General features: G+C 46.0%; 1 protein-coding gene across 7 annotated transcripts; it reads left to right on the top strand.

Moving 5' to 3' along the window:
- The first annotated feature begins 4,798 nt into the window (after nt 1–4,798).
- LOC103649930 (nipped-B-like protein B) lies at nt 4,799–15,061 on the top strand. Of its 7 annotated transcripts, XR_563806.4 has the most exons (6): nt 5,864–7,050; nt 7,585–8,089; nt 12,004–13,460; nt 13,577–13,652; nt 14,219–14,282; nt 14,569–15,061. XR_563806.4 is itself a non-coding variant. In XM_020550174.3 (4 exons), the coding sequence occupies exons 2-4, from the start codon at nt 6,069–6,071 to the stop codon at nt 13,289–13,291; spliced, it is 2,775 nt and encodes a 924-aa protein (XP_020405763.1). In that variant the 5' UTR covers nt 5,220–5,432; nt 5,990–6,068; the 3' UTR covers nt 13,292–13,915. The 7 variants fall into 7 exon arrangements, 2 of the variants coding, with proteins under 2 accessions (XP_020405763.1, XP_008673837.1); XR_563805.4 differs by having other exon boundaries at nt 14,219–15,057; XR_002267971.3 differs by having other exon boundaries at nt 12,004–13,652; nt 14,569–14,989.
- The last annotated feature ends 772 nt before the right edge of the window (nt 15,062–15,833 follow it).

Genomic DNA, 15,833 nt, shown 5'->3' with positions numbered 1-15,833 from the left:
GCCCACCATTGGCTTTTGGGAGCCAGTCAGGCGGTATAAGCAGAGGGTCCCTCCGTGCTTATCCCCAATTGGCTCCGTCTATCGTTCTCTTGCTTCCCAAAAACAACACCCTTTTAGGAGGGTAGTACCGCTTGAAACCCCTTGGCGTCCTCTCGGCTGACCATGGACTGTGGAAAGCGTCCTACCTCAGAGTGTCCTCACCAATGCTGGCCCAAAAGTCGCCTATCATGGGAAATGGTGGTGGTTTTTTAGAACTTGTTTATTTCTTGCTCTTCTGTCGTCCTAGAGATAGGCTCTCTTCATAGGGCGGTGGGCTTAAGCGTTGGAGGAGAAGTTATATCGCTTTCTTCCTCCCCCCACGACCTCTCCAAACAAAGAATCAAGGGTCAACCCTCATGACAGGGGTCCATACTGTCCTCTCCACCGACCGATATCATCGGCGCTCCGACTATCGTTGTCCACCCAATAGTAGCCATAAGGCTGGTTGGTGCTGGCCCCCACCCTGATCGTGTCATCTTGTGCAGGAGGGTTGTTGCTTCTCCCACCTCCGCCTGTCATGTGCCACCCTGCGGAGCCAGATCCTCGACCTACGTTGCTGGCAATGGCTGAGCTGCGGGGCTAGTTAAAAGCGTCTCGCTTGGTTGTGAGAACGTCTGATGCTCGTATCGTGGGCCTCCAAGCTCGGTTAACCACCATGGAGGCTCGTGCATTGAGTAAGCTTCTCACCATGCTCTTTAGCTCTCCTTGTTTCCTAGGGATGTTCAGACCTCCATTCTTTTATTTCTGAGTAGGGCGGGAAGCTAAGCTAGCGGGGCTTCGTCGGGAGATCGACATAGTGACTAAAGTATCCACACCCGTGGTGTGACCCGTCTGCAGCGCTTGCTTGACATCTCCAGCCATGTCTAGAATGTCATGGACCACGACATTATTCACCATGGGACCATCGTCGCTTTTGTCATCGCCCAGCTCCACACTGGTGTTGATCTTCATGCTCCAGCGACACTTCCTCAGGAAGCTTTGTCCATGGCCTTCGAGAACTTGATCTAGGGATACGACAAAGCCACCGACGTTGTGTCCTCAGAGGACTTGATATGATGGGCTCCTTAGGGCCCTCTTCTGGTGGCCATCTTTTGGTTTCCTGACGTGCGCTTTTGCCCTCATAGTCATGCCAAGCACTATGATAGGAAGGGAATAGTGAGCTTCCAATATTGCCTCAATCATAGGTCTTCCCTCTTCTCTTTTGGATGTTTGGTCCTGCGCCTAGCCCCGAGCCTAGAATTATGGCGACAGAAGACTCAGGGTTCCTTTATGTAAAGGACGATGAAATTCGAGGAAAACCCCTTCCTAATGCATGGCTTTCACTCTTGTGTTTCCCATTTTATTGTGCATGAAGAAACAACTTGCCTCTGCCTGAGAGGTGGTGGGTGCAACCAGTGGTCTAACACGTTGGTGGGTCAGGCCTGCCCCCCCTCGTTAGGTGGATCGCCTCCGCTGGCACTAAGCAGCAAGGTGTCACAGGGCAGATTTTATTTAATTGTTCCACTCTCCGTGTCTTTCCCACCTTGCTTTCGGTTCCCTTGTTCCTCGTCTTCCTCACTCGGCCCATGCTTCTCATACTCGGGTTGTCCGTTGCGCTCGCTACGGCGGATTGGCGCCAATCCTTGACAAGCCAGGAGAACCTTTGGGCCCTCGTCTGGTGAGGTCTGCTTCTGATGGTGGCTGGCTGATTCTGGGTGTCGAGGTGGCCCAACCCTGCCTCACAGTTATGTGGTTTTGTTTGTTCGTTTCCATGAGCGAGGTCTTGCCTTCCCCCTTAACCTTTTCATTATGACCTTCTTCAAGTATTTGCAGGTGTAGCTTCATAAACTGAATCCGAATGGGATTCAACACATTGCTGCTTTCATCGCCCTGTGCAAGGGGTACCTAGGTGTCGAGCTCAATCTCGCCTTATGGCGATACTTTTTCTGTGTTTGGGCTGTTACGGAAGAAGGAGGAGCGAAAAACAATGGAGGCATGGCTGGTCGGGTGTACTAGTATCCGCCTTCACAACGGAAGGTCGCACGAGTATATCTCAATTCCCCTTTCCTCGTTTAATAAGGGTTCGCACATGCGATGGTTTTATTTGTGAGATGTTGGTCAAGGGCTCTTACCGGGGTCGTAGCTTCTCAGCGTCTACCTGGGTGTTTCGTCCGAGGTTCCCATTAATTGGAGTTGCAATGTTACGACTGAAGAGAAAGCTTGACTCCAAAACCATCTGGCAGGGGTGCTTATCCTCCGAGATAAAGGTGTCACAGGAGCGGGTGTTATTGGCGCTACCTCCGTCTAGGGGTGGCTCCCCTCAAGGCTCGATCTATGCCCTGGACCGGATGGGGAAGGATCAATTGTCCCTAGGCGCAGGGGTCCTTCTGAGCGATTTGGATGTTGCTCAATGGCTTGGCCAGGCCTTGGAGGTTTAGAGGGAGGCGTAGGGAGCAACACGACCACCTTTGATTTCAACCCCCGAGTGTCCTCTGATGCATGGTTGAGCCAGGCTTTTTGAATTTGTAAGCATCTAGTGTCATTCCCTCTAGCCCCTTCTCTTATCTTGCCATATTGAGGAGTTTATTTCATTATTCCTACAACCTTTCTCGATCGAAGATCCCTCGTCCTAAGGGCGACCAGCGGTGGTGGCTCTGCACCATCGCCTTGACTCCCGACCCAAGGCGGTTGTTGGCATGGGGCACGATGTTTCCAAGCCTTTTCTAGGTTCAACGCTGACCTTGGACGGAGTCCGAGCGTCGCCAGAGGCTGTGGTCTCCCTCGCTCTTCCACTGCAGGCGGACTAGGAGCTTTCTTCGGCGGACGCCATCAACGGCGAGCCTCCTCAGTTGGCGCCCCTTTCGCGAGGGGCTATTTTTCAGCAAACAGCTACCCCGGGGGCATTGACTTCCTTGTGTTGACGCTGCCCGTGAGAGGGTAGTGATCTCTTCGTTGGCGAGTAGGATCACATCCTGAGGACAGGGATGGCTATTAGGCTGTGCGCAGCGGTTGACGCCACCCATCCCCCTTCCCTTGCATGCCGCTTGTAGGGGGCACCCTACGGCCGCAGTGGTGCCCCCTACAGCGCCCCCTACGCGTCGGTCCCCTTCTCTCTCCCCTCAGATCTAGCGTGTCACTGTTCATCACCCTAAACACTGTGCTGTGGGTCCACGAGTAATTGTTAGTAGATAAAAAATTGATAGTTGATATAAAAAATGATATTTTATAGTTGTAGTGAGGTATAGGGGAGTATTTAGGGGGAACCGCTGCGGAAGATGAAAACATAGAGGGAAAAATAGGGGGAAAAAGTGATATAGGGGGAAAAATTTAGGGGTAACGGTTGCGGATAGCCTTACAGGGCGTTTGGGGCATGCGACCGTTTTGCAACAGTCGGGGGGGGGCGTTTTGTTATCCCCGAGCCGAGACATTTGCCATTATGGATGTCCTCATATGCGGCTTCGACGATTTGGAGGCGTAGGCGAGGGATTCTCTATTATGGAAAACTAGAGGACAACCCACGCTTCAAAATGGACATGACCACGCCATTACCAGTAGTGAACGACGATTAGGGCCGTTGAGACAGCCGCCGTTCCAGCGCCGTGAGTGCTCGCTGCTTTCCCGTCTTGTCCCTTCTCGCTTCAGAAACGGCGGTGGAAGCAGAGCACGGTTCAGAAACGAAAGAGAGCTAGAGCACGGTTCGTCGCGGGGAAAGCAGAGCAGGAGAGGAGCTGACGCGGCGGCGGGGGCGAGACGGCGGGGAGGCATGGACGGGCACGGCGGCGGAGCCGGTAAGCTGACGAGGACGCCGTCGTCGCTACTCCGGTCGCCTACCAGTCCGCGCTCCTCCTCCTCCCGGTCCTCGCGCTCCATAAATTGATTTCCCCCTTTCTTCGTCGGAATGATGTAATGGGGTGATTTCCAGACATGTCAGGCGCGTTTGTACACGAAAAAAACGATTTTTGTTTGCTCTGCAGGGGATGAGGATCACGATCATCACAACTTCACAAGGGAGCATAAAAAAGCTCATGCGAGACTCCACTCTACTCACTCCCCTTGCAGCGGCACGCGGACGGTAGGAGCGAGAAGGAGGTGGGAGAGGCGGCGAGAACTGCTCCGGTCGACCAGCGCCTGCTGCTTCTGCTGCCGCACCGGCGAGGCCTTTGCCGCCACGGAGCGGAGAAGCCGACGGACCTCGTTCTCGCGCACGACCCTGAACGAGCGGACGCGGCGCGCGCTGAGCAGCTCGGCGGTGCAGAGCCTGCGCAGCTGCCTCCACCCGTCTCCGTAGGGCGCGAACACGAGGCCGAGGCTGCCGTCGCCGAGCAGCGCCATGGCGGTGGGGCTGAGCGGCCGTGTCGCGAAGGCGAGGTCGTGGGTCCGCATCACCTCGCGCGCGGCGTCGGCGGAGGAGGCCACCACGACGCGGAGCTCGCCGAGGCGGAGCAGCATGAGCGGGCCGAGGCGCCGCGCTAGGTCGCGCATGGCGCGGTGCGGGAGCGCGCCCGCGAACGCCAGGTGGTGGAGGTGGCCGACCACCGGGAGGCACGACGACTATGGAGCTTGGGCTAGCGGCTGTTGCAAGGATGAGGAAGACGGCTGCTGCATTCTAGAGAAATTTGCGCAGGAAGAGAAGAGGAGAAAAGAACGTCGGCTAGAGAGAGGTAACGGATGTAGACGACGTGAGTATCCATGGTTTTAATCAAAGAGGTTACCAATTAATAGAGTGTTCTTGTTCGTTTTAGCGAGTGACCTATTCTCTGCTTTTCCATATCAGCTAATCCCTCGTCTACGCCTCCAAAACGTCGAAGCCGCACGTGAGGATCTCCATAATAGCAAATTTCTCCCCCGAGCCTAGACATCAGTTGTTCGGTGGCAGCCTAGCCTTTAGAGGAGGCACAGGGCTCGCGTTGCCGCTCGAGGTGCCACTACTAAGGGGATTGCCGTGGCAGGGTCTGAACTTGGTAAGATGGTGGGGGCCTGAGCATCTTGCGGTCAAAGCGAGGGAGAGCTCTCCGACGGCCCAGTCAGGCCTTTCCGAGGTGTGAACATCAAGATGCAGTGTCAATGGACCCTCGTCATGGTTCTTGATAGAAGGTGAGGCTCGTGCTCTTCCTTCCTCGATTTTCGGTCCTTCCAGTTCCTGCGGTTTTCTCATGGGATTTTCCGTTTTTCGCCATCGATGGTGCTGGAGGAGATTTCGCGTGCAGATGACCGCCTCTGAGCTCTTGACGCTGAGCACCGTGGTCTGTTTGCGGCCATAGACCTCGTGTGCAGTCATCTCGGAGTTTTGTGGTTGAGGGAGATGTCTGCCTAGACTTCCCGGATGACGCCTATCGCCGGCTACATTCATGAATTGGAGGTTGTCGCGTTCCGGCTCGGGGTCCACCATGCCCTGGTCACCGCTCGGCCTCTCGGTAAGGACTAAATTGAGTATGTTTTGGATTGAGTATGCTTTGGATGTCAAATGGTTCGTCAAGCCAAATTTTATCAACTTAACAGTAAAATAATTTTATCAACTCAACAGTAAAATAACTCTCTAATACTAGCCGTCTAACTCGCTAAGCTATTCGATTCTCTAAATTGGTTTTTTCACTAGCTAAACTTGATTAACCACTCTAACTAGCCAAGCCAAATTAGATAGTTGGAGTGAGATGTTAGAGCGTAATCTTTATAGAAAAATAAAGTCAAATGCGAGAGAAAATTTAAAAGGCTTGGAGATGCTGTGACTACGTGATTTTGTCGGTAGCGAAGCACACGCACGGCATTTTTGTTTACTCTCGTATTTTAAGGGAAGTTTTTATTCGATTGTCTTTGTTTTGTTATTGGGCTCTGTTCCAGTTGGGCCGCCTTTCATTACCAGATTCTGGCTGCCTTTCGCTCTTCTGCCTTCTTGCTTGGTTGCCCCATCCGACACGCCTCCTCTTCCTCGTTGCCCCTCGGCCCTCATCCCCTGCATCTGCTCCCCCTCTAGGCCTCTACCGAACCCTAGCCGGCCAGCTGAGCTTATTGAAGGCAAGCTAGGCGAGAGCAGCGTCCGCCGCCGCGCTCTCATGGCGGCGCCCAAACCGATCTGGGTGCGCCAGGCTGAGGAGGCAAAGCTCAAGTCCGAGGCGGAGACCGCTGCCGCCGCCAAGGCCGCCTTCGACGCCACCTTCAAGGCCCTCGCTGCCGCGTCTGGTGACGACTACAACGATGTCGACCCCGCCCCACCCTCCCCAGCCGAGCTCACCTCCACCGACTCGGACGACGATGCTCCGGCCCTGCCAGGCCCGGTCGACCCGTCCAAGTGCTCCGCCGCGGGGCCTGGCATCGCTGGCGGCTCTGCCGGAACGCCCTCCACTTTCACCGTCGTCGCCAAGGATCGCCACAGCCGGAGGCTCACCGCCGGTGGGGCGCGCGTGCACGTGCGTGTCTCGCCCGCTGCGGGAGTCGGCGGGGACGATCTCGAAGGCACTGTCAAGGACAACGGGGACGGATCCTACACGGTCACCTACGTCGTCCCCAAGCGCGGCAACTACATGGTACACGTTGAGCTTGACGGCGTCTCCGTCATGGGGAGCCCCTTCCCCGTCTTCTTCAGCGGTTCCACCGCCACACCATCAGCCGCTTTCCCCACCGCGCTACCTGCTGTCAGCTCTGCCTACCCCAACATGGTTAACCAGACCATGCCTAATATGCCCAATTACACAGGCGCGCCCTCCAGTGCCTTCCCCAGCCTCCTCGGGGCCATGCCTAGTTCCACCGCTGGGTCCTCGGGCGGAGTCATCCTGCCAGGGGTTGGTGCTTCACTGGGGGAGATATGCCGGGACTACATGAACGGGAGGTGCACAAAGGTGGAGACTGACTGTAAGTTCACCCATCCACCGCAACAGCTGCTGATGTCGTTGCTTGCTGCCACGACTTCTGTCAGTGCTCTCGGGCATGCGCCCTTGGCGCCCTCTGCGGCTGCCATGGCAGCTGCTCAGGCCATCATGGCTGCCCAGGCACTGCAGGCACATGCTGCACAGGCCAAAGCTGCAGGTGGAACTTCAGGTGATGATTCTTTCCAGACATGTATTAAGGTTTTTAAACTTGATTTTCTTACTAGTTGATCCAGTGTTGAATGTAACGGAAAGGAATTCACAACATTTTAAATCCAATGTTGAACTGGTAACAGAAAGGAATGATACTGTTGTTCACGCCTGTAGATTCGTAACATTTTAAACCCAGACGGATCAACATGCTCTGTTAGTTCTTAAATAAATCTAGCATCTAACTTGAATCATTATTATAGTATTACGACTGTTGCTTTGTTCTGCTAATGATTGTTTGCTGTTGCTTTTTTTCTTTAAATGCCATGGATAACTACATATCTCACACCTGGCTAAGATGGTAAACCTACATAACGAATTTAGTCGTGAGCTCTGCAAATTTGTTTCTTTTTACTTTAGGCTGCTTCCTGAACATTCCATTACTGTAATTTGCAGCAACTGAAATTGTTTCAGTATGCAACTCTAAATTAGCAATGTAATTAGCAGTTTATTTTTCTTCAGTACAGTTGCTCACCTGTACATTTTATCACTGTAGGCTCAACAAACAAAGCTGATGAAGCTGATGCCCTGAAGAGAACAGTTCAAATTAGCAACCTGAGTCCACTTCTTACTGTGGATTATATTAAACAGCTATTTGGATTTTGTGGTAAAGTTGTTGATTGTGTCATGACAGATACAAAGCAGATTGTGTATGTTGAGTACTCCAAACCTGAAGAAGCAACTGCAGCATTGGAGCTCAATAGCAAGAGTGTTGGTGGTCGTCCATTGAATGTGGAGATGGCTAAAGCTCTTCCTCCTAAAGCAAATAATAACTTGCCTATGATGATGCAGCAAGCCGTTCAGTTGCAACAGATACAATTCCAGCAGGCACTAATGATGCAACAGTCAATAGCAGCCCAACAGGCTGCTGCACGTGCTGCCACCATGAAATCTGCCACTGAAGCAGCTGCAGCAAGGGCTGCTGAGATAAGCAGGAAGTTGAAGGCAGAGGGCTTTGGTGGGGACAACATGGAAGAAAAGGATGCCAAAGGGAAGTCAGGGTATGTTTCGTACTCATATTCAATTCTACCCTGTTTGACTGTTACACATCTAGGATTTTATATAACTTAAATAATAGGGAGAAGTCCCTTTTTGGCCATTCAACTTTTATCCGAGTTCGTTTTCTGCCATGAAAGTCTAAACCCCTGAACTTTTGACCATCAGACTATCAATACCAGACAAACCTGGCCACCTTACTGATTTTAAGGTGGTTTTGCATTTTAGAATGATACAAAAATACACCCTCTATTCTAAACTATAAGTCATTTTAGCCTTTTTAGATACATAGCTTTTGCTATGCACCTATATATATTATATACACTATCTCTAGAGTCTGGATACATAGTAAAAGCAAGGTATACATACAACAACATAGCCTTTTGTCACAAGCTAGTTGGGGTAGGCTAGAGATGAAATACACAAGAAATAAGGATAGGAAAAAACACCGAAAGGGTAAAAGAAAGACGGTAGAGTTAAGGGTAAACAGAAAAAGAGACAAAGATCATGGTTCGGGCTCGTTGATTGCTAGTCTCCAAGCGCACCTATCCTTAGCTAATTCTTTGGAGGAATGGAGGTAATCAACTTCTTAAGACATCTCTTAAACGCCTCATTCCAAGTCATTTTAGGTTGACCCCTACCTCTTTTTACAATACCGGCCCATTCTAAAACCCTTCTACGCATCAGCGCCACAAAACGTCTCCTTCGAACGTGTCTAAGCCATCTCAACCGATGTTGAATCAATTTCTTCCCAATTGGTGCCACCCCGACCCTATCCTGAGTATCTTCGTTTCAGACTCTATCCCTTCTTGTGCGCCCACAAAACCAACGAGGCATATGCATCTCAGCTACCCTCAGTTGCTGGACATGTCACCTTTTTGTCGGCCAACATTCAATACCATATGACATCGTCGGACGAATCACCGTCCTATAGAACTTACCTTTAAGCTTTTGTGGCACTCTCTTGTCACAGAGGACGCCAGAAGCATGGTGGCATTTCAACCAACCAATTGTAATTCTATGCCTAACATCTTTATCAATGTCACCATCCTTTTCTAGCATGGATCCTAAATACTGAAAAGACTCCTTAGCCACCAATTGCCTATCGAGGGTAACATCTCCATCCTCATGTCTAGGCGTGCTGAAATTGCACATCATGTACTCGATTGTGGTCCTACTAAGTCTGAAACCTTTCGACTCCAACATGTGCTTCCACAGCTCTAGCTTCCTATTAACCCCTTTTCTACTCTCATCAACTAATACCACATCATCAACAAAGATCATGCACCAAGGGATATCCCCTTGTATGTCCCTTGTGATCTCATCCATCATCAAAGCAAATAAATAAGGGCTCAATGCTGAATCCTGATGTAGTCCTATTTTAACTGGAAAGTTGCTAGTGTCGCCAACTCGCCATCACTTGTTCGGACAAATGTCATCACATCCTTGTACATATCCTTGATGAGAATAATGTACTTAGTTGGGACTTTATGCTTTTCCAAGGCCCACCACATGACATTTCTCGGTACTTTGTCATATGCCTTATTGAGGTCAATAAAGACCATGTGCAAGTCCTTCTGCTCTCTATATCTCTCCATCAAATGTCGTATGAGGAAAATTGCCTCCATGGTCGACCTTCCATGTATGAATCCAAACTGGTTTTTGGTCACACTTGTCACTTTTCTTAGGCGATGCTTGATAACTCTCTCCCAGAGCTTCATCGTGTGGCTCATCAACTTAATCCCACGGTAGTTAGTACAACTTTGAACACCTCCATTGTTCCTAAAGATCGGTACCAATATACTTCTCCATTCAGGTATCTTGTTTGACTGAAAGATGAGGTTAAAAGGCTTAGTTAACCATACTATCGCTCTGGTACCTAGGCATATTCACACCTCCATGGGGATGCCATCGGAGCCATAGAAAAGCTAAAATATCTTATGATTTGGAATGGAGGGAATATATTTAATAATCCACTTTAAATATAAAAATATGAATCCAGTACCCAGTTTTTTCTTTCAAAAAACGATAATCTATCTATTGTTCCTAGATTTTGGAGCTATTTGTATTTTATTTCTTCCTATTACTAGTGCTTAATTGCTTGTAGTCATGTTTGTTTCTTATTAAATCATTATTCTGCACTTGCACTATATTACACCCGGTTTTTACCAGTAGAATCCATAGCAGACTACAAGTAAACAGAAGATCCGAAAGACTGCACAAACCTTGCAGGTGCCATGCTCCACCACATTCCACATATATATCATATTAGGCATTGCTAGCCCTAAAAAATAGTTTTTTAAATTTGATTCCAACATATTTGCTACTTTATTTGGAGTATGAATTTTTTTGGCCAATCTTAAAGTTTATATAGCTGAGAACGATGATCTAAATAAATAACGGACAAGACTGCAAGCTAGATATATTTTTAGAAAATATCAGTACTCGTTTCATATTTTTCTGATTTAGAATGAATTAGTCAGGATCTTTTTAGAAAATAAACCGGCCCTTTTTTATTTTCAGATAATGCAAAATCACCTTTGAAACCTGCTGGATGTCCAAATTTGTTTGGTATTGAATCATTGGTCAAATGTTTCTGGTTGTAGAGTTGCATGGCCAAAAACAAACTAGAGTGATAATTGGGTGGCCAAAAATGGACTTATACCTTAATACCACACCTTTCTGTTCTGTAACAACTGCTAATTGTGCATTTGGTATTTTGGTCACAGAAAGATTGCATTCATTTGGTTCTAGTATACACTTAGGGGGTGTTTGGTTTCTAGGGACTAATTATTAGTCTCTTTGTCCCTAAATTGCTAAACACGGGGACTAAAATAGAGATAATCCCTCTTTTAGTCCCCGTGTTTGGCAATTTAGTGACTAAAAGGACTAAAATAGAGAGACTAAAAATTTAGATCATCGGTCCATTTTTTGTGCAGGAATATGCTTTAGTCCTCCCTCTTCTGTAAATAGAGGTATGGATGAGATTTCACATTTGCTATTTGAAAACTCATCCATCATTCTTAAGATAATAGATTTGGATTCAAATCATGTGTTTTGTTTCTTGGCATATGTCATGCTACATGTACTCCCTCCAGTGTCCTATTAGTTGTCGTTTTGGACAAGGTTTGAGTCAAACTTATAAAATTTTGACTACAAATAACTATTTTGTTATGTAGTTTTGAAACATAATGTTTATATGCACGGATTTGTCTTAACAATTACTTTTATAAAAGTATAAATGTATTAAGAGTTTATTTGTATTTTAACAAAAAAACAATGGTCAAAGTTTTATTTTGGAGACCGTGTCGCTGTCCTAAACGACAACTAATAGTACACCGCACACCGGAGGGGGTATGTTTTATGTTTCATCGCAAATTGGGGAGAATTTGTTTGTACTCAAGAATTTATTACAGAGTTATATAAGAGATACTAAATCTTTGGATTAACAATTGATATAGCTGTAGAGGGAGTAAACCTTATGTGTCCAAGTCTGGTACCATTCTTGTCTCGTTCATTTGTGGTTTATATGTTCCCTAGTTATTCTTGTATATATCCTCATTGAGTTTAGTTTGTGCAATAAAGTGAAAGAGATCTCTGCATAGGAATTTGCAGCAGCGTTACTTTGTAGTTTTGGTTTGGCTGCATTAGTAGATGGAATTTTGCCTGCTACATTCTTTCATTCTAGTTGTTTCTCAACTTTAGGAAAGAAAGGCAAGTTTTGATTAAACCTCTGGGTGGTCTAGTGTGTGGTTGTATGGGTTCTTACCCTTTTATTTCTTCTTAATATAATGATACACAGCTCTCTTTTGTGTTCGAGATAAAACATTTAGGGAAGAAAGTAACTAAGTTAGTCATTGATTGTTTTTCCTTCCTACGTATTGTGTGCTGAAGCCTGATCAGTTTATATGATTTACAGATCACCATCTTCCCCTACTCGTAGATCAAAATCTCGGTCAAGATCACCTATCAAGTACCGTAGGAGCAGACGATCCCGCTCCTACTCTCCCCCAGTTGGACGCTCAAGGGAGCATCGATCACGATCACCATCAAGATCTCGCCACTCAAAGCATGGTAGTGATCGATCACATAGGGATGATAAGGATATGTATAGCAGGTCCGGGAGAAGGGAGAGTGAACGATCCCGTGATCATCATTCATCTCGTTCAAGGAGGAACAGAAGCAAAAGTAGAAGTCCAAGGCATAAGAAGCCCTCCAGAGTTGACTCTAGGTCACCCAAGAAACAAAGACTCGAAAGTTTAAGCCCATCAAAATCAAGGTCGGCTCGGGCTGGTTCAAGGTCACCACGACATCATAAGGGAAGCAAATCATCGCCAACTAGTGATCGTCATTCTCGCCATAGCAGGCATTCAAGGTCCAGATCTCTTGACAGAAAGCATCATCACAGTGATAAAAAGGACAGCAGAAAGTCTGAGATTCAGGACGACAGAAGATCTCATAGAGGCAGCAGACGCGACAAAGATGAAAGTTCAGTGAAGGATGATGGGGAAAGATCTCATAGAGGTAGTAGACGCGACAAAGATGAAAGTTCAGTGAAGGATGATGGGGAAAGATCTCATAGAGGTAGCAGACGCAACAAAGATGAAAGTTCAGTGAAGGATGATGGGGAAAGATCTCATAGAGGTAGCAGACGCGACAAAGATGAAAGTTCAGTGAAGGATGATGGGGAAAGATCTCATAGAGGTAGCAGACGCGGCAAAGATGAAAGTTCAGTGAAGGATGATGGGGAAAGATCTCATAGAGGTAGCAGACTCGACAAAGATGAAAGTTCAGTGAAGGATGATGGGGAAAGATCTCATAGAGGTAGCAGACGCGACAAAGATGAAAGTTCAGTGAAGGATGATGGGGAAAGATCTCATAGAGGTAGCAGACGCGACAAAGATGAAAATTCAGTGAAGGATGATGGGGAACGATCTCATAGAAGCAGTAGAGGTGACAACGATGGAAGGTCTGTAAAAGATCCAGTGGAAGATAAAAGGGTGGATAGTAATGCTGTCGCACATAAGAGGAGCTCTGAAGATGAAATCCTGAACAACAATAGTAGTAACCATAAGAAACATAGACATGAAGTTGGTTTGGAAGTTGATGAAGGAAATGATGTGTGCCCTGCTGTAGCAGACCCTAATGGGAAACATGAAACTGGAGTAGGTGGATCTTTAGGGGGCGCTGCAGAATCTGCTATATGATAGCTGCTGTATCATTCAGTTGGCTGTTTGCAGATTGATTGATGATGATGGAGAATGCTGAACTGGTGTTTATTATCTCCCTTTCTGATTTAGGAGTTTTATTTGCAGGGCATGAAGATCTTCGGAGAACTCGAGTGCTGTTCGGAGCGCTCATCTGATATATTAAAATGTATTCCTCATTAGCTTGAGATTCGCTCCTTGGAGCAAACTTTTAAATGTAACACTGGAGTTGTAAGGCGATTTCATACAGTGAGGTAGAAACCAACCATGTATTTGTCGTTTCAGGCTTATGATTCCATGAAGAGTTGTTGGAGCACATTTCTGGGATGTCGGTTGAAGATACAAGGAAGTACACACTCAAGTAAAGTCCATATACAAGACTATAAACAACTCATATTCTAGGCTCTTGCATTTGAACTGGAATGCTTTGGCTAGTAAAATTGTCCAAATATGCTTGTCCGCCTTCTGACGCACTTTGTTTGTTAGAAGTCCTGTTTTTGTATCTTGTATCAGGAATGGTTCAAAAAGTTTGACCTGATATACCATACTTGTACACTGTCTTTTGACAGTCACATGGAATTGTGAATTGTGATGTAAGTTTTATATATCTTGTCTTCTGCTTAATTTTGACCGGTCTACCTGAAGTTGCTATGAGTATATCGGTTATGGCATTCATTATTGTTTATTTTGTTCTAGTTTTTTACCCCCTTATGGGTGACAGGGTTCTGCCTATAAAACAGAGGCAATCGATCCGTTATTTGAGTGGTGTGCCTTGATAGCTCCAGAGATAACCTGTGAATCTTGAATCACTTGCATTGTTACATTGTTTCTGTTTTGCTTCACTTTATTGTTTCTGCTTTTGTCAGCACTGTTAGTTGCACTTTACCTTGCTGTGACTGGTCTTGTCATACTGGAAAACATGTGCAGGTTTTTCGAGGGGGCCTGGCATTGGAGTATGTTTTAAGGGAAGTCAGTTCATTTTATGAATGAGGTATGGGTTCATGGATGTGGTAAATAATGTCATCATCGTGGTTAGAGTAGCACCCTCAAATGCCTACCTCATAGCTGGTCTTAAGTCCCCAATCCTTGTATTTGGCTCTCACTACGATATGTTGTTTATTTGCCTCATCTTTTTCCATCTTTTTTTACCCAAATGTAGCTGGAAGCGAAACTTCAGTTGTTGATGTTTTAGTTTTCGCAGGTCGAACATTTCGTGCTCTTGATGTTACTTTTTTCCCACTCCCCAACTCTGTTTGCTTTGGTCTTGGTTCTCTCAGGATTATTTTGTGGATGCTCAATTACATGCTCTCAGGAATAAGACTGTTCTGCATCTGAGCTGCGAGCCTGCAAGTGAACTGCGTATTTGCTGGCGCACTTCTTTCAAAGCGGGATCAGCATTACCCTTGTTAAGTTGAATGGGAGCTGAGTCATAACTCTCATTGCAATGTTTTTCCGGAGCTAGTAGGGAAACACCCATAAACTCCAATCTCTTTTCCGAAAAATTCCTTTCTTATTAAGGGAAAAAAGAAACATGCTATTCTCTTTTTTTGGGTAGGAAGAATAATAAAATTAGGTAGGGAGGTGCTAGATTCCATACGCTAGTTCTTTTCTTCACCGCCCTCGTTCGTTAGGCTGTGGCCACCAACCGTGTATCTGACCGTGCAAATAGACTATATCTCTAGCAGATTATTTATCTCACTTCCTATGTTAAACTTTACTTTGCAAACAATGTAATCTACGGTGCAAAACAATACTTTAAACGATTCTATACACGTCATGCTAAAGACGGTCTAAGGCTGATGGATACGGCTGATGGATACGGGTGCTATACTGCCATCACCCGTATATGATCGCTTTTTTGGCTACTTTGAAAAAGTAGCTTTTCTATAACTAATGAAAAAATAGCTTTCCTAGTACAATTTGAAAGTAGATTGAACCTTGCTTTTCCTGCTTATCGGAGTTTGTTATATTAAAAAATAGACACACAGTAAATTAAAACTAAAATATGATTAAAATAATTAAGTGCTATACTAAATGAAATAAAAATATTTGAAATATAGAATTATTATAAATAGAACTAAAAATTAATTTATTGTAAAAATATTAGGAACACAAATGTAAAATCAATTTTTAATTAGATATATTGATTAAGAGATATAGTTAAATAGAGTGTATATAAACAATATATAATTTGTTTAAAGTGGACAACTCACAACCGTTTGTATATTTTTTTTTCTCACAACAACTTTTTTTATAACAGGCAACTAATAATAATGTTTTCGCAACTCAGCCAAACCAAATGTATCCTAAGACTACTTTCAATAGCTTACTCATTATCATATCTATATTTAAACTTTTACTTTTAAACATTGTAAAACAGTGTTTTAAGCGACTATATGGATAAGTTGATAGACACGGTCTAAGGCTGTCTCTAGCAATGAAGAATGCATTATTTACATAAAGTTTAAAATACAAGATAAGATAACGCTGTTGGTTTCAAACACTTGGAGTCATGATAAAGTTATTTATCGATTTTGCGCTT

This window comes from Zea mays, chromosome 3 (assembly GCF_902167145.1).
Source record: "Zea mays cultivar B73 chromosome 3, Zm-B73-REFERENCE-NAM-5.0, whole genome shotgun sequence".
Classification (NCBI taxonomy): domain Eukaryota; kingdom Viridiplantae; phylum Streptophyta; class Magnoliopsida; order Poales; family Poaceae; genus Zea; species Zea mays.
This window is presented reverse-complemented; position numbering and strand designations above follow the sequence as displayed.